Source organism: Cynocephalus volans, chromosome 3, assembly GCF_027409185.1.
Source record: "Cynocephalus volans isolate mCynVol1 chromosome 3, mCynVol1.pri, whole genome shotgun sequence".
Lineage (NCBI taxonomy): Eukaryota > Metazoa > Chordata > Mammalia > Dermoptera > Cynocephalidae > Cynocephalus > Cynocephalus volans.
Window position 1 is genome coordinate 96,368,099 of NC_084462.1, and position 18,797 is coordinate 96,386,895.

The 18,797-nt window shown below is 44.2% G+C and overlaps 1 protein-coding gene across 1 annotated transcript in view; it reads left to right on the forward strand.

Annotated features, from left to right (window-relative positions):
* DNAJC17 (DnaJ heat shock protein family (Hsp40) member C17) overlaps positions 1-18,797 on the forward strand; it is a 30,153-nt gene that overhangs the window by 3,492 nt on the left and 7,864 nt on the right. The window contains exons 2-6 of the mRNA XM_063088794.1: positions 15,744-15,813; positions 16,138-16,196; positions 16,438-16,525; positions 18,172-18,257; positions 18,509-18,605. Coding sequence (XP_062944864.1) covers positions 15,744-15,813; positions 16,138-16,196; positions 16,438-16,525; positions 18,172-18,257; positions 18,509-18,605 — 400 coding nt within the window. The remainder of the gene's footprint in view (positions 1-15,743; positions 15,814-16,137; positions 16,197-16,437; positions 16,526-18,171; positions 18,258-18,508; positions 18,606-18,797) is intronic.

Below are 18,797 nucleotides of genomic sequence, written 5' to 3' on the forward strand. Positions count from 1 at the left end.
TAAGATCCCCTTACCGGTCATCTTTTAAAAAAAAAAAAAAAACCAAACTGAAATTCTGTACCCAATTACCAATACCTCCCCATTTCCTCCTCCCCCAAGCTCCTGGCAACCACTATTCTGCTTTCTTCTTCTATATGAATTTGACTATTCTATGTATTGCTTATGAGTGGAATCATACAATATTTTTCCTTTTGTGTCTGTCTTATTTCATGTAACAATGTTTTCAAGGTTCATCCATGTTATAGCATGGGTCAGGCTTTCTTTCCTTTTTAAGGCTGAATAATATTCCATTGTGTGCACGTACCACATTTTATTTATCCCTTCATTTGTCAATGGACATTTGGGTTGTTTTTACCTTCTGGCTGTTGTAAGTAATGCTGCTGTAAACATTGGCATACAAATCTGTTTGAATTCTTACTTAAAATTCTTCTAAGTATATACCCAGAAGTAGAATTGCTGAATCATATGGTAATTCTATGGTCAATGTTTGAGGAACTGCCATACCATCTTCCACAATGGTTGTGTCATTTAACCTTCCCACCAGCAATGTATAAGGGTTCCAATTTTTTCCCATCCTCACCCACACTTGTTATTTTCTATTTTTTGGATAATAACCATCCTAATGGTTGTGAAATGGACCTCTTGTGATTTTTTTTTTAAACTCACCTAACACATTCCTGCTTCAGTGTCTTTACACTTGCTAATACTTCTGCTAGAACATTCTTTCTCTGAGCAGGTGTATATCTCACTTCCATACCTTAGTCAGATTTCCATTCAAATATCACCCCTCAAAGAGGCTTTCCTTGACCAGCTATTTCAATTAGCTGTCTCTACACCCTTATTCTGCTGTTTATTTCTTAGTAGATCTCACTGCTACACATTATACTACATACTTATTTGCTTACCATTGGTATCCCCCATTAGAATGTAAAAAATCCAGGAAGGGAGGGACTTCCTTTGCTATGTCTCTAGCACCTAGAACAGTGCCTAGCCCTTGACAGATGCTCAATAAATCCCTGTTTGATTCAATCCATGATTGAATGAATATGCATTATTATTTTCTTAAGCAGTAATATTTTATGGCAAAATGAAATTACTAGACCAAAAGTAAGTATATTTACAAGCTTTTGATTTATAATGCAAAATTGCCTTTCAGAAGGTTCATACTGACTTATACTCCCACCAAGTAGGCAGGAGGTCGCCTGTTTCACTGCTTGTGGTTCACTGTGTTCAGGCACACACTGAACCTTCATTACATTTCCTTTCCCTTTCTCCATGTGTGTTTTAGAGTATGGTAGAAACATTTCTCATACTCGATATTTTTATTGAGTGCCTACTGTGTGCCAGACTCTGAGCCTGGTGCTAGGGATACAAAAGTGAAGAGAATCAGTCACTGTAGGGTTGCACATAACTAATCTTAACAAGGAAGGCCAAGAATTTTTCATTGTTCCATCTACCATGTTTTGAGAATAGGTGGAAATCATAATGCAGAACATTGACTAATGTTGGGAATTGTAGATGTGCCTTTATAATCACCTTTGTACTTATTAGCAATGATAGTTAAGAAAGTGGACTTTGGAGTCAGAATGCCTGGATACTGGCTTTATGACTTACGTGGTTTATGACCTTGAGCAAATATTTAACCTCTCAGTGCCATGGTTTCCCAGTCTGTAAAATGGAATGAAGATAGTCCCTTCTTAATAGCATTGTTGAGAGGATTGACCAATGTAAAGCACTCAGCACAGCTCCTGGCACAGAGTGAGTGCTCACTGCAAGTTAGCTGTTTCTGTCAGCTTAGAAGTCAAATACAAATCACCCTCAACTTATGTCCAAGGTTGTCTTCTGTCTCTCACTCCTTCTTACTCATTCTGGTCCTGACAGATCAGTGCTGATTCACCTAACAGCAGTCCAGTGATTCTCGATTGAGGCACCGGTCAGGGTAGAAAGGAGGTGGGGAATCAAGTAGAACAAAATTGAGTGTCACCAGAGTTCACTATTTAGTTCAAATCAACAAGTTAATGGAGTATGTCACCATGGACAAGATGGCCATGGTGGGACTTTAAAGCTGAACACAGTATAACTTCTGCTTTCTTACAGCCCACACAGTGTGGTGTATGATGAACTCTAAGGCAGAATGAAAGGGGTTCAATAAAAGTATACAAGGAAAATGCTGTAGGAATAAAGAGGAAGACATGATTCAGTTGATTGGCAGGATCAGGGAAGGCTTCCCTGAGGAGGTATTTTTGTGTAAGACCTTGAGGGGAGAAAAGAATATATTGCAGCAGAGTTAGAAAGAACCTTCATGGGCATTTTGTCTTTATTTTATAGATAGGATGATGGAGGTCCAGAGAGATGAAACTTGTCCAAAGACCATCCAGTGAGTGAGCGTTGGGCCCAGACTGGAGCCCCAGTTTAATATTCTTTTCACTCCTGTGCAGCTTACATGTGTCTTTCTCTTCTGCTTGTAGCAGCCTTGCGCTTCACTCGAAGCCCTGTGAAGAGTACGTTGCTTACTCTGTCTTGGCAGATGTTACTTGGGGAAGCCAGGTGCTTAAAAATGCATTTTGATCAGCTCTTTCAAGACTCAGATTTTAAGTCCATTTATCAGTGAAACTATTAGGGAAACTTAATATTGACATTTTCAGGGAGGGAGATTATATTACAGCACATAGATTACTTTCAGGAAAAGGCTATTTTATCTGTATGCTAGCTAATACATTTATTTAAACTACATATTTCTCTGATACCTTAGAATGTGATGCATCAACATTGTTTCTTACAAATTTAAGAAGAATCTGTTTTGAGGACAGAGGACAGAAAGGGCTTGAAGGAGGAGCATGAGCACGAGGGTGTAGAAGTGCCTAGCATGACAAGGGATGGGGCGTCGCCTAGGGTTTGTTGAGTATGTCGCTGGAGAGAACTCTGAAAAATGCCTGTTTGGGCATATAGGCCCTAGGGAGGTCGGACTTGATTCTATGGGAATCTGGGGCCATTTCTGAATTTCAAGTGTACCTGACGCAGCCTACTGTCACCAATGGAGCCTTTCCCAAAGCCTCTTATTCCCAGACCAAGCACTGAGGCCTTGAGGTTGGGCACCAAGCCTGGTTTCACTTGAAGATGGTTGTTCGTCTAGGTGGTTCTAGAAGCCAGTCTCCAGGTCCTCTTGGTATCTCTCTGATAGTTAACTCACTTCTAGCTGAAGCTCTGGATTTTTGAAGTTACTTGGCTACCTGTTAAGTCAAAAGGAATGATTCATTTGTGCTTGTAAGCTGTAAGGTATTCATTTACATTCAAGATAATACCTCACATTTATATGACACCAAAGTGCTTTCACATAAATTATCTCATTTGATGTGATCTTCAAAACAAGCCTGTGAGGTAGACAAGGACTATTAGCTCCAATTTATAGATGAGAAAACTAAGACTCAAAGAGTTTAATTGATTTCCCCAGCATAAGGTGGCTAGTAAATGCAGAGCCCCTGCCCAGACCTGAATTTTCTACTCCTCTTTCAGAGCTTTTTCCATGACCCACACTGAGGAGCAATTAGGGCAACAAAAGCCAGGTCTGTGGGCCCTAGAGAGCCTCATGACTCCATCTGTGACACAGATAGAGATCTGACACTCTGTGAGTAAAGCTGCCTGAGTTGGGTAAGCCCAGCAGGTATTAAGCTGATCTGGACAGCTTGAGGAAGTGTGTTAAAATTTGTGTTAAAATTACCACAGCAGGGCCAGCCCGTGGCTCACTCGGGAGAGTGCGGTGCTGGTAACACCAAGGCCTATGGGTTCGGATCCCTATATAGGGATGGCCGGTTAGCTCACTTGGGAGAGCGTGCTGCTGACACCACCAAGTCAAGGGTTAAGATCCCCTTACTGGTCATCTTTTAAAACAAACAACCAACCAATCAAACAAACAAACAAACAAGAAAACCACCACAGCACAGTTTCCATTTCAGCAAAGGCAGCATTCAAAATATTTTCTTTTTGCATAGCCAATAGAAAAACTGTTTCTCCTGTTCCTGAGTACTGCTATTTCGCTATTTTTCTTTAAATCAACTCACTTCTTTCCCAGGGTTTCTGGCAGATCTGGGGGGTGGGAATCTACAACCTGAGAGAAGAAGGTGGGAAAGGATTTGGGGATCTGAGCCTGCTATAGGTAGGGGTGCTTAGGGTGAGAGTGGGAGGGAGGAGGCAGGGCCTAAGAGAAGGATGGTGTCTGAGGAGGAGTGGGAGGGCTGGAGACTGGTCTCCAGGTGGACAGTAGTTTGGGGAAGAAGGCTGAGGAGGAGGGCAGGATAGATTGAGGCCCAGGAGGGAGTACTGGGAGGGCTAAAGGAAGGGGGGACCTAGAAGTGAGATCATGGGGGAATGGGAGGAGCCAAAGAGCGACCTCAGGTGGGCTGAGGACTCAGAGCCCAGAGGGGGCATAGGGGCCAACATTTGGGGAGGAGCAGGCCAGGTCCTAGATATTCCAGGTGCACAGGTCCCTGTCCCTGTCTGGACCATGGGTCATGGTTAGCAGCCTGAGAGAGATGTTAGAATGAGGTCCAGTTCCCCCAGAATCATCTTGGTACCACCAGCACCACACATTTGGGGAGCATTGAACTGATGGGATGGTCTGGAGGGTGGCTGGCTCCCTGCTGTGCCAAGTCTTGGGAGCAGCCCACAGTTTCTACAGTGCCCAGGTATTTGGGAATTTCTTTGCAGTGTTGTCTCAGTATGGGCTACAGGCTGTAAGGAATGGAAGTGACCAATCTTTTAGGCAGAGGAGACTTTTAGGTAAATGCCCAGAGCTCTGTGGTTCACTTCTTGCCTGTGACATCAGACAGTCACATAACCTCTGGTGTTCCTGTTAGTGAGGGGAGGAGGAGAAGTCTGCCTCCCCGAGGCCTGGGGAAAAATGACTGCCCAAGTTGTGATTATTGCCTGGTCCCATTACTAGAACTGGGCCTGGTAATGGATTTCTAGCTGATTCACCCGGGATGGTTCATGCAGTACCTATTGTCACACAGACCTGCCTCCCTATGTGTCCTCCTTATCTGAGTCCAATCTGTCAGCCTGGCTTTTGAGAACAGCCTAATTATTTGTACCACTTACTTACCTGGCTCCAAGTTTTATTATAAGAAAGGACAGCAGCCTTTTAAAAAATAATGATCCCTTCTTTGTAAGGCACCTTTCTTTTAAGTTAATGATGGCTATTTTCTATTTATTGGTCCCCTTAGTGCCTTGCTTTTTTGGATGAGTCAGGAGTCTCTTCCCCTCAAGAGGTGAAACTGGAGGCAGATGGATTATCATAGGCCCTGCTGAGTGCCTGGGGCAAAGCCCAGTGGAGGTGGTGGAGACCCAGCTCCCAGCCCCCTCCTCTGCTCTGGGCTTAGGTTGCTGAAAGTGGTAGAACCAGTTTTGGAGCTTCCAGGGGAAGGGCTGGATGGCTGCTAATTTGTTACTCATTCTGCCCCTCTGTGATGTGGGCTGTTGGGGGAGACAACATTTTAGTTGCTACTATGGTTATCCTGGCAGTCTGCCCTTAGTACTGTAATTTCTTCCCTCTTCCAGACTTCATTTTTCAAGAGGAGGTATTAGCAGGTAGAAGGGGAAATTGTGAAATAATGATAAGGTCTCCCAGAGTCAGGACAGCACCCACTTCCTTCTACTCCTCAGTGGGCCCGAAGTAATTGACATAGAAGAGGCTTTCTAATTGGGTTTTGGTTAAGAACAAATGAATGTTTTCCCCTTTTGTTCAACAGATATGTATTGTGTGCTCTTTAGTGCACTGTCCTGGGCCCTGGGGAGAAGCAAAATGCCCTGCCCACTAAGCACATTCACTTTATCTGTAAGAGGAAGCCCCATACCTTCCTATACTATATGCTCTCATTTAAGGTACAGTTATAACAAGCTTAGCTGTTTTCTTTCCCAGACCATACCAGAAAAGAAACACCAGTTGAGAAGCACTTCTAGGGAAGTGCTGGCATCTGGCGAGTCTTGTGGAGGCTGACTAGGAAAGTGATAGCAAAACTATAAAAGGAGGAGAATTTAAGATCATTGCCAACTAGGGAAGCATAGGAAAAGCCTGACTCTTTGTTCTCAGTAGCACTTGAATGTGTTGTATCGTTCAGTAGTTTCTGTTCTGGATGATTATCCTGAGACATCATAGACAAATTAAACTCAACTAATATTCTAGGATGGAAAAAGGGAGGTGGTAGGCAGTAAGATTTTGGAAAGATTCCGGGAGAAAGACCAAACTTTTACAAGTTGGAGTTTAAAGTCCTAGTGGAGCTTACATTCATCTGAGATCTTTGTCATTCTGGGGCTGGGCCTTGGAGACAAACTGGTTCTCTGAAAAACCATGGACTGGACATGGGTTGTTGGGAGGGAAGCCCCTGAGCAATCACCCAGCTCCCCCTCTTTGTGAAGTCTCAAGAACGCAAGCGTTTCCATGTACTAGGTGGGACCAGGGGACTTAGGAGGAATGTGTAGGTAAAGAAGGAAAGCTGCAAATGTTAAAGACATCCAGGATCTGCAGGCTACTTGCTGTGGCTGCTTCAACCCTGCCTGAGTGATCCCAGCACCTGCAGACTTAGTTTCACAGAGGAGCTTCCAACCTGGGATTCCTGGGTTTCGATGGTCCTATCTTTACCCTACATCATTACATGGATAGTCTCTATTTCTCTGTTCTTCTGAAAGTTCCCCTCCTTCCCAACTTTATCATAGTTAAGGAAAATATTATTGTGCCTTTCTACCCTGAACCCAGCTTCTTGAACTGCTCATAAGTTAGGATTATTTCATAATAAATAATATTGAGACTGGAAGCTTCAAAGAGTTGTGTTTACATGATGAGAAATTCATCAGGCTGCAGTCACTACAGTAGGGCTGGACAAAACTGGGAATCCAGTTTGTAACACAAAGCACCAAACCCCAGGCTAACTGATTCAGAGTCAAAACTGGCCTTCCAGGCTATAACTGAGGAATGGGCCCTGCCCAGGGCAGGCTTAGCAGCTAAATATAGTAATAACTAGTTAATCAAGACAGACACACTTAACCAACATTCTTAGGCCAGCTTGGTTTTGGTTCACGGCCACTCTAGAAGATCTCAGGCTACCTATTCATGCCCTCTACTCTTTGAATGAGAGTATTTCGGAGACCCTGGGGGCTAGCCAAGGATTAAGTTTTAGGACTGCCTCCTAGCAGACTTGAAACCAGCCCTATACACCTAGAGAATTCAAATTGGGTTGACCTGTGTGCACACTGTGGACCCGGGTCCACTCCTGGAGTTCCTGTCAGGTTGGCACCCTACGGTCGCAGTTTACTCCCCTTCCAGGAGTCGGGGAGAGAGGTTTGGAAACTTGTATTGAGTGCCTTGGGTTTTCTTGTTTTTTGGGTTTTTTTGGTGGCTGGCATTGTGGGGATCTGAACCCTTAACCGTGGTGTTATCAACACCACACTCTAACCAGGTGAGCTAACCAGCCAGCCCTGAGTGTCTTGTTTTTTGTCAGGTGCTTCACAGGGATTATTTTCTTCAGTCCTTCCAGTAGCTCTGTGTGTAGGGGTTATTTTTCTCACTTTGTAGTTGAAGAACCTAAGGCTGAGTGAGATTCAGTTATCTTCCCCAGGTCATGCTGTTAGTATGTGGAAGATTCTGAGTTTAAACATACATCCATCAGACCTTCTCTCTTTCAGTGAACCATGCTGCCTCCTAGCATAGAATAGTGGAAAGAAGCTGAACAACCCTGTTTGTTTCTTAACAATTGTTTTCTTGTATTACTTGGAGAGTAATACAAACTTACTGTAGAAAGTAAATATCAACTATAATCCTCTCTTTCAGAGATATTTTTATATTTTTATCTGAAGGGGATGAAAGTCCCAACTCCGTATTTGACACAACCCAGACAGAGGTTTGGGATGCTTTATTACCGCCTGGCGAGGATGGAAGTCTAGACTCCCCATTTGGCCCTTGATGGCATGGGTGGGGTGGGGGCCACTGTTTTTTCTATGGTGTTTGGCTGGAGTAGAACAGTTTTTATCTAAAATAATGACTGCATGGATTTTCATTGGATGGGTTTTCAGTATCATAATTAACCCCTCATTATGTCACAGTTGTAAAATGAGGATAATAACAATTTCAGACTCTTAGGGATTTTAAGGGTTAAATGAGTTAATTAATGTAAAGCACTTCAAACAGAGCTTGCCATGTGTGCTAGCTTGTGTAAACTAGCTACTATTTTTTTTTTAATTTGAAAGATTTACAACTTTTTTCTTTCTTTTTTTTTCTTGTTTAAAAATTTTATTTTATTTTATTTTATTTATTTATTTATTTAAAATTTTATTTTGTTGATATACAATGTGGTTGATTATTGAGGCCCATCCCCGAAACCTCCCTCCCTCCTCCCTCTCCCCCCTCTCACCCAACAATGTCCTTTCTGTATGCTTGTCTGACTTTTTTCTATTATGAATAATGCTATAATGTTTATAAATATTTTATGAATTTCTAAATATTTCTTTAGAACAGGCTCTTAGAAGAAGCCTTGCTGGGTCAAATGGTCTGAACTTTTCCAAGCCTCCTGATATGTGCTGCCAGATTATGTTCCAGAATCTATGTGTCAATTTACACATTCACCACAATGCCACCAACATTAAATACTGTAGTTTTTTTACTTGTCAACTGATAGATGAAGAATGGCTTTTAATCTTTGCCTATGAGGCTGAAGGTTTTCATGTTATTAACCATTTATATTCTCTTGTGGATTGTCTCTTCATGTTTTCTCTCTATTTTCTTGTAGTTTTTTTTTACAAGACTCTTTTTTTCTATAGGACTCTGTATGAATTCTTTATATAGTAAGGATTGTGTTGTCTGTCATATTTCATGCAGATACTTTCCTCAGTTTTCATTTCCCTGTTTTTTAGTTTTGTCTATGATTATGATTTTTTTTTTGGCAGCTGGTAGTACTAGGATCTGAACCCTTGACCTTGGTGTTATTTATTTTTTATTTTTTATTTTTATTTTTTGACCTTGGTGTTATAACACCATGCTATAACCAACTGAGCTAATGGGCCTGTGTATGATTTTTTTTTTTTTTTTTTTTTTAATAAAGCTAACCGGTAAGGGGATCTTAACCCTTGGCTTGGTGTTGTCAGCACCATGCGCAGCCAGTGAGCTAACCAGCCATCCCTATATGGTATCTGAACCCATGGCCTTGGTGTTATCAGCACTGCACTCTCCCGAGTGAGCCATGGGCCGGCCCCATATATGTGATTTCTTCCCTGGCTTTTGTGCTTAGGAATTTCTTCCCCATCTCAAGAGCATATTAATAGTCCCATCACTTTCTTTCCTTTTAGTTTTGTTCTTGTTTTAATATTTTGATCTATCTGGAATTATTTTGGGTATGTGGTTTGGGATGAAGATCTAACTTTTTCCCCCACTTAGTGTAATACATTTTACTTGTGTACCTTTTACTACATACTAAATTTTTACATTTATTATGGTTTGTTTCTTGGCCAGGCTTATGTTCTGTTAATCTTGCCTGCTGCTTTTGAGCTTTATGATACATTTTCATAGCAGACATAGAATGTTGAGGTTCAAGTTCTTTGGGCTTGGAGACCCCATAAGCTTCCTCAGTCATCTATTCTGTTTATTACCCTTGAACTCAAGAAGCTCTCACCATCTGGCCCTGCTGAGAATGTGTACCTCCTCAGGGCTTTCCCTTCTAATTGTTCTATTCTCTGTTTACACACACCTTATCAACCACATCAACTTTTGTGTATTTTCACTATCATGTCTGAGTCAACTTTTATCATTTTTTAATCTTTGTTTTCTCCTCTTCTCTGCCCAGTTTGCATTTCTTTGCCTATAGTATACTTTCATTCCCTAGCAGGTCTTCATCCCAAGTCTGTGCATTAAAATCTGTTTGTATGAATTTGTTCTTTCCCTACAGTTTTCTTCTGCTTTTCTTTGGTTGAAATTTAATTAACCAAAACATCCTTTGACAAAAAACATTATTTTTATTTTCACGTTTTATTACAACCATGTCCTTTTCTGTTCTCAGTACTTTTTCTTCTTTGAAGCAAAATTTTTCTATTTCTCCTCTAAGCTGGTCTGGGGCTTGAAGAGAAATCCAGGCTCTTTTATGTCCTCTGTTTCGAATGCCTTTTTATGCTCTCTGCTTGGAGAACTCCTCACTTTTTAAGACCCAGCTCAGATTTTGCCTCCTCTGGGAAGCCTTCAGAGCTAAATTAGTCATTCCCTTCTCTGTGATCCCATTCTGATGGACCACTCTTATGGCATGTCACACACTGTAATGTAATTGATTGTCTTCCCTTGCATCTTTCTTGCTAAACAATGTTCTTTGCAGTTCAGGGAACATGCCTAATTTTCCTCTGCATCCCCAGTCTCCAGATTAGCCCTTGCATATCCTAGAGGGGGGGTAGATTCAGTGCTGCACTTAGGGGCTCTTGGAGAACTCTCCCACCCTCAGATGTCCCTCCTGGGAATGAATACCACCCTTGACTTTCTGGAACTCACCTCTCTTCCTGCTAATATCTAGCCAGTGCACGAGACTGGTAATTTTGTCCTAGAGGACTTTGAAATATGTAATGTTCAGCCCATATACCTTTTTTGTTTTATTTTTGAAAAATTGTTTCCATTTTATTAAATTTGTTTGTTAAAAAAATCTTTTTCTTGGCAGCTGGCCAGTATGGGAAACCGAACCCTTGAGTTTGGAGTTACAGGGCTGCCATCTAACCAACTGAGCCAACTGACAAGCCCCAAATTTCTTTTTTTTCACACATAATATATCTGAGGGTACTTCAAAAAGTTTGTAGTGGACTGGCCAGTTAGCTTATTTGCTTAGGGCTGCCCTGTTGTAACACCAAGTTTAAGTGTTAGGATCCCCATACTGGCTGGCCAAAAAAAAAAAAGTGGAAAAATTTAATTAAAAGATAAATACGAATCCTTCTAAAAACTTTTTTTCCTCACAATAAAGTTTATTATGAAAACAGGCTGGTGTGGGGACATGGGGACAGACAATTACATTTAGGCTGGGTGGCTTCTTCACACTGGTGCTGTACTCTCTGAGTGCAGGGTCAGGTCCTCCATGGTTAGAGTGTACCTGCGGTCCTTGCTTCTGCTCCGGGAGCTGCTCGAGGCTGTGCCCTTCATTTTGCAGTGCTGTAGGACAATGTCTGAGATGAATTTCTGGGTAGGTAGGGAGATGAGCCAAATTATGCATGGTCTGAGGCCTCACAGCCAGAACGGATCAGGTAGCCACTGACTCTGGGATCGCAGGGGTGTAGTCCTCCAGCTGCATCAGGAAGTGCTCCAGAGGCGTTCTGGACACCACCAGCTGCGGGTCTCCATCAGAGAGAGGAGGTGCCAGGGTCTTTTAAACAACCAGCTCTCATGGGAACTAACAGAGCTAGAACTCACTCATTAATCCCCTTTCCTCCAGGGAGAGCATTAATCCATTCATAAGGGATCCCACCCATGACTCAATCAGTTTCCAACACTGCCACATTGGGGATCAAATTTCCACATGAGTTTTGGAGGGGAGGGACAACACATCCAAACTCCATCATTCCGCCCCTGGCCCCACAAAACTCATGTCACTGTCACATACAAAGTACAGTCATTCTATCCCAACAGTCCCAAAAGTCTTAGCTTGCTCCAGCACCAACTTAAAAGTCCAAAGTCCAAAGTCTCATCTGATACCAAAGCAAAAGTCCTTCCAGCTGTGAACTTGAAAAACAAAACCAAATTTATCTACTGCCAAGATGCAATGGTGGAACAGGCATTGGGTATACGTTCCCATTCCAAAAGGGAGGAATAGGCCAAAAGAAAGGAAAGGCAGGTCCCGAACAAGTCCGAAACCCAGCAAGGGCAGGCATTAAATCTCAAGGCTGGAGAATCAGGTACTTTGATTCCGTGTTGACTGCCTCTGCACACTGGTGTGGGGGTTGGGTCCCCAAGTCCTTGGGCCGAGCTCCACCCCTTCACCCCTTCAGAGGCGCAGCCTGCCGACACCGAGCCACCCCGGACGCTCAGCCGGTCCCGGCCAGTGCCGCCGTGGGTCCCGCCCCCAGCCGCGGCTGCAGCCCCAGGCCGCCCTACATGCCCCGTGGGGCTGGCGGGGCTGGCGGGCAGCGTGGCGGGAGCTGCCGCCCGGGTTGCCGAGACATTGGGCGCTGGGGCCGCCGCTGTGGCTGCCGCTGTGGCTCATCGGACCAATGGCAGAGGCGGTGAACGCTTCTATAAACTTTTGAAGACCCCTGGTATTTATGGGATACACTGTAATGTCTGGGTACATGTGTACAATGGTAAATAGCATATCCATCACCCCATCATTTCTTTTTAAGAGGATCTGAGCCCTTGACCTTGGCATTATCAACACAGCGCTCTAAGCAACTGAGCCAACTGGCCAGCTCTCATCATTTGTGTGGGAACATTCAAAATCCTCTCTACTAGCTATTTGAAATTTTACACTAAATTGTTTTTTGCTTTTTTTGTTTTTTTCTCACTAAATTGTTGTTAACTGTAGTCTCCTGACAGTGCTGTAGAATACTCGAACTTATTCTTCCTATCTAGCTGCAATTTTGTGTCCATGGACCACCGTCTCCTGTCCTCCCTCTCCTCTACCTATACCAGCCTCTAGTAACTACCACTCTACTCTCTATTTCTATGAGATCAACTTCTTTAGCTTTCACATATGAGAACATGCTATATTTCTCTTTCTGTGCCTGGTGTATTTCTCTTAACATAATTTTCTCCTCAGCCCCTATACTTTTAAAAGGTGGTTTAGAATTTGAGGCACAAGCCAGGCCTTGAGGAATTGGGGTCTAGGATACATCAGGTTGACTGGGGCAGTTGTATTTGGTTGTAAATGTTGGGAGTGTGGGAGGCTGGAGGGGTGAGGGATAGGTTGGGGTTCATCCAGATGGGGAGTGAGGTAACCAAAGTGTAGTTGTACTAGTTGCAATGTAGATTAATTTCTCATTGGTTAATAATTTTTTACAGTTTGAACAATTTTGTTTTCCTATTTAAATGAAAAAAAATTTTTTCTGTTATAGAACATCCAAAATGAATTATAAAACACAAAACAATATTTGGTATCATTCCTTTAGAATAAAATCCATAAGGCATTCTCTGAAGGAAAAAAAAAAAGGAAAGAAAATGAAGGAGGTACCACTCCCATGCCCTCTTTTGTCTTGCTTTCTTTCTGTTCCTTCTTACTCTTTTCCCTCCCTGCCCCTCTTAGAGTCACAGAAAAGAACATATGAACCACTTTAAAAGAGCCCCATGATACAAAAGAAAAAATCTTCCACGAAATCCCCCTACATTGGTAGGGCTCGTCTGCTAATCCTAGTGCTGAGGAAGTTCATTCCCAGGGCAGTTGTGCAAGTTTGAGGCCATGGAGACCCGAGAGATGGGCTACCTCGAAGACAGTGGCTCCTTCCCCCACCTCTTCTTCTTGCCCATGTCAGAGAGGGTGGAGATGGGATCAGAGACAGATGGGGGTAGAGAGGCCAGGAACAAAACCCCAAAACTTATGGACTACTGTAAGTGTGTGTTGGAATGATCAAGGAGGGAGGAATAGAAGGATACCCACCATCCAGTTACCATCAGGACATTGAAGAGAGGGCTGGGAAATGGGGGAAGATAAGCTTTTAAACTTTCTCTTTATATATGTTTGTATTGTTTTATTTATTGAAAAAAGCAAATAAAAGGCCCTAAAATATAAAAAAATGTTTAATAAAGTCTTGTTTTAAAATAGAAAGGAGATGAAGCTGGGGGCACAGTAGAGGTGGCAAAAGACAGCAAAAGGGAGAAAAGAGGAATGATACATGATCTAAGAGTAAAGATGATTTTGCAAATGTAAGACTATGTATAAAGTTGTCACCTCTTTCCTTATTGTTATTTTTTTATTTTTATTTTTTGTGACCGGTAAGGGTATCGCAACCCTTGGCATGGTGTTGCCCGCACTGCTCTCAGCCAGTGAGCGCACCGCACCGGCCATCCCTATATAGGATCCGAACCTGCGGCCTCGGGGCTCCCAGCGCCGCACTCTCCCGAGTGAGCCACAGGGTTGGCCCTTATTATTATTTTTAAATAGTGAAAACAGAGCTAGGGGAGGGGAGCAGGAGGGCCTGGTGTGCATAGGTAGGCGATTGGGAAGGTGAGAGGGGAGGGAGGCGTATCTACATCCACGCTGCCCGAGGCCTATCCTGGGAGGGGTTCCTGTGGCCACTAGCTCCAGAAGTTAGCTGGGCTTGGGTTGCCCTGGCTGGTGAAGGTGTGGTGCTGGCCATGGCCCAGCAGGTGGCAGCACACCCCAAAGGTCCTGGGCTAGGTGGCGGCCTCCTAGAGGGAGGAGTTGAGTCAGGCACCTGCCCAGCAGGCCCTCCCCTGGCAGGTGCTGGCCACTTTGCCTCTAAGGACCTTACTTAGCATACTTGGACAAAGAAGTGTTTTTTGTTTCCACTTGAGAAGCATGGCCAGCCCACCTGCTTAGCTGTTCCTCCCAGGAGGTTTGAGCAGCTGGTAACATGTGCAAGGGCAGAAGTGTGAGGACAAAGGCCTCAGAAAGCAGGGGACGGATTCTGGGATTTTGTTCTCTGTCCTCATTTACAACAACTATGTAGGTAATACATGAAAGAGAATCTTGGTAGCTATGTTTGTTTATTTTTACTGATATAAGAAATATTAGGGTTTTTTTCTTTTTAATACAGAGAGGTACGAAGATGAAAACTGGAAATGAACTTCAATCTCCCCACTAAAATAAACCCTGTTTTTTGTTTGTTTGTTTGGTTGGTTTTTTGTCTTTTTCGTGACCGGTACTCAGCCAGTGAGCGCACCGGCCATTCCTATATAGGATCCGAACCCGCGGCGGGAGCTCCCAGCGCCGCACTCTCCCGAGTGCGCCATGGGGTCGGCCCTAAAATAAACCCTGTTGACAGTAAAAAATGATACTAAAATAAGACCTGTTTAAGGTTTGAAAAATTTGAACTACAGAAAACTATAAAATGAAAAGTAAATGCTTCCTTCCCCTCCACTCATCCTCTCCAAAGGAAACTACTGTTAAGTTTCTTATGATTGCTTTGAGAGAAAAATGAAATGACAAATATGCACATGCCTGAGTATCTGTGACTACTTATATTTTATTTATTTTATTTTTATTTTAACCCCCAAAGTGGTCATATTATACACACTGCTGTGAGCCTTGATTTTTTTCGTTCATGTCAGCACATAGACTGTTGTCTTATAATTTTTTAAATGGGTCTCCCTGTTGATGGAGATTTTGGCTGGTTCCTGAGGGGCACTAGTATAAACAGTGTTGCAGTGAGCATCCTTGTATATTAATTTTGGCATACTTCTACAAGTACAAATTCCTAGGACTGCATCAAATGGAAAGTACATTTTAAAACCTGATGACTAAATTTTCCTCCAGAAAGGTTGCCCCAGTTTACATGCCCACTAAGAGTAGGTAGAGAGTACTTGTTTGCAAGTGGCTATGGAGGAACCAGGATGCTGGGCTCCTGCTGTACCTCTTCCAGGAGCCCTTTGACATCTGCAGGAAGTAGGCCTGGCTCCCTCCCTGGCCTTGCCTCCTCCTTTGCAAATCTCCACCATGACTGTGAGAAGTGGGAGCCAGCAGCCTCTCTTTTAGGTGGGCATGGGATTTCCCTTATCACTTTAGCATGGGTTTACCTATTTGTCCCTGGAATGAGAGAGTAAATGACCATGTCTCTGACTCTTCCAGGTAAAGAAGGCATATAGGCAGAAGGCCCTCTCCTGCCACCCAGACAAAAATCCGGACAATCCCAGAGCAGGTGAGACTCTCCTCAGGGAATGGGGAGAAAGAGACCCATGTACCTGGGCATTGGGCTTCCCTGTTCTAAGTAAGCTCTGAGTGTGAGTGCTGTGGAGCGTAGACACACATGGCCTGGCTCTGGACAGTGGGTCCCAGGGCTTCACTTCACGTGTTAGGTCACTCGCTCATGTGCTCATCTTTCGTCACTGGGCTGTCATTGGCTGATGTCATCTTTTCTGCCATCTTATGGTTTCTTTGAAATGCTTTTTTGAGCGAGCATACCATCACTAAAACTAACTTTATTTTTCTCCCCGCCCCCCTTTTTTCCTATCCTTATGTTTAGCTGAACTCTTCCACCAGCTTTCTCAGGCCTTGGAGGTACTGACTGATGCTGCAGCCAGGGTAAGCATATCCTCCTTTATCTGAATTGTAGCCCTTTGTTACAGACCACTGCTGCCCTTCAGCCTCAGTCCTCTGCCCTCTGCCATGTGGCACAGTCCTTGTTGTCTAAACCTTGGAGACCCACTCACCAGGCTGTGGCCCTGTTGGCTCTGGGGCTAGGAGGCAGGGGCAAAGAAGATTGCTGGGGCTCTGTCCCTTTTCTCTGGCTGACCTGCTGCTCTGTGTTCCTATCTTCTGCCAGGCTGCATATGACAAGGTCTGGAAAGCCAAGAAGCAGGCAGCAGAGAGGACCCAGAAACTTGATGAGAGAAGGAAGAAAGTGAAGCTTGGTAGGTGGCATCATAGCACTGGATGGCCTTGGCCATTTTCATTCATCTCCTTCGGTTTTTTTCCTGAAGCTTTTCTTCCAGCAACCCAAAGCCTTTTGGGCCAGGCTCTGGGCAGAACTCTGTTCTTCGAGGTTGGATCCTAAAGACATTCTTAGGAATAAAAACAATTACTAGATTCACTATTAGCTAAGCATTGACAAATGCTTTATTGACTCCTTTAATTATCACAGCTATCCAAGGAGGTGGGTACTACTAAACCCATTTCTTACAGGCAAAGAAGCTAAGGCGCCAAAAGTTTAAGAACTTGCTGGCACTGGGGTTTGAGCTCATGCAGCGTGAGTAGATTTGGTGCTCTCGTTTGCCACGCCAGGCTGGGTGTTTTTATTCATTCCAGCCTCATTTCTGCCCAGAGCTTTCACTCTGAGAAGCTTCTTTAGAAGGGTTCAAGAAGGTCAAGTCTTTCTTTTCTTTTTAAACAACTTTATTAAGGTTTTCTTTGCAGATTATTACATCTATCTATTTCAAGTGTACCATTCAATGATTTTTAGTAAATTTACCAAATGATGCACCTGTGATTGTAAATCAATTCTATTTATTTATTTATTTATTTATTTATTTATTTTATTTATTATTTTTTTAAAAAAGATGACCGGTAAGGGGATCTCAACCCTTGGCTTGGTGTTGTCAGCACCACGCTCAGCCAGTGAGCAAGCCGGCCATCCCTATATAGGATCCGAACCCGTGGCCTTGGTGTTATCAGCACCGCACTCTACCGAGTGAGCCATGGGCCGGCCCCGTAAATCAATTTTAGAACATTTTCATCAACCTAGTAAGATTGATCCAGGCATTCTTTACTCAAATTCTCTCCCCTTTTTCTTGCCTATTCAATCTCCATGTATTTTAATATGTGCATATACCATCCCAATACATCCATTTCTCTTTAAAAAAAAAAAAAAAAAAAGAATGGAGGTTCTAGGTAAGTAAAGTGCATGGAAAGGAAAGCAGTAAGTTCCAGGCCTGAGAGAAGGGTTTGTCACAGCAGCTGGCCTGGCACAGAGCCGCAAGCAAGTTGCCCTTGGAAGGTGGGAAGTGCTCTGGGACCTGGGTTGATGCCCTCCTACAATCTGCCAGTCCCTGCAGGAGCCACTGTAGCTAGGTACACAGTAAGGCTTGGTAAATATGAGTTGGGGGGAAGGGAAAGGAGACAATGAGAACTTGAGCTCAGTGGTGGGAAAAGAATCAGACCAAGGCAAGGCCCCAGGTCAGGCTGTGGTGCCAAACCACAGAAACAGAGGCCAACAGCTCCACCCACTGGCATTCCTGACACAAGGCCTTGGGCTGCTGACATAAGCACCCACCTGCACTCTGCTCACTGACAGGAGAGAACCAGCTTGGTCAATGTGAGCTGTTTTAACTCTTCCGAACCCTGGCCACTCTGCTGGAGCCCATGACTATGACTTTTCTCAATGGAAATGAACTTGGGGGCACAGGGGCTGGGGGGCATGTGTTCGTTGGGGGAGGGGGCTGGGTTACTATACAGTCTTGTCCTGTGTGAGACTTTGAGGGAGCAGCCAGAGATAGGGTGCGCTGAGGCCATGTGGAAACTGTGCAGACCAACAATTGGGTCATTCAACCCTTGTGCTTAGACCTGGAGGCCCGGGAGCGGCAGGCCCAGGCCCAGGGGAGTGAGGAAGAGGAGGAGAGTCGGAACACCAGGACACTGGAGCAAGAGGTGAGCATGCAGGCACACTGGCCTGAGGGCTGTCTGCAGGAGGAGGGAGAGGATGGCCCTGGGTGGCTGTGGTGGCTGGGGGAGGCATGGTCTTTCCACCTTCTTGGGATCTGGGTAATTTGTCCCACTCACAGGTTGCTGAGCCCTAGCTTGCAGGTGGAATCTCCCAGGGACATTTGCAAGGTGAGCCAACCTGAAATTGGATCTGCACAGAATTATCACCCCTCCATCCCATCCCCCCTGCTCTGCAGATCGAACGCCTACGGGAAGAGGGTTCCCGGCAGCTGGAGGAACAGCAGAGGCTGATCCAGGAGCAGATAAACGAGGAACGGGACCAGAGGTTACGAGGTGAGAGTTGATCACACCCACCTGTCTCCCCTGCCATGGCAGCTCCAGATTGCCCAGAGCGGCCACACACTGGCTTTTTGGTGGAGTTGTTGTGGAGGCTTTCACCTGCTGGAACCCAAGGGGCACCCTACTCTGACACATGCCACTTATCCTCTCTTCCTACCAATTCTCTGGGGCCTGTTTGCTTTTTCA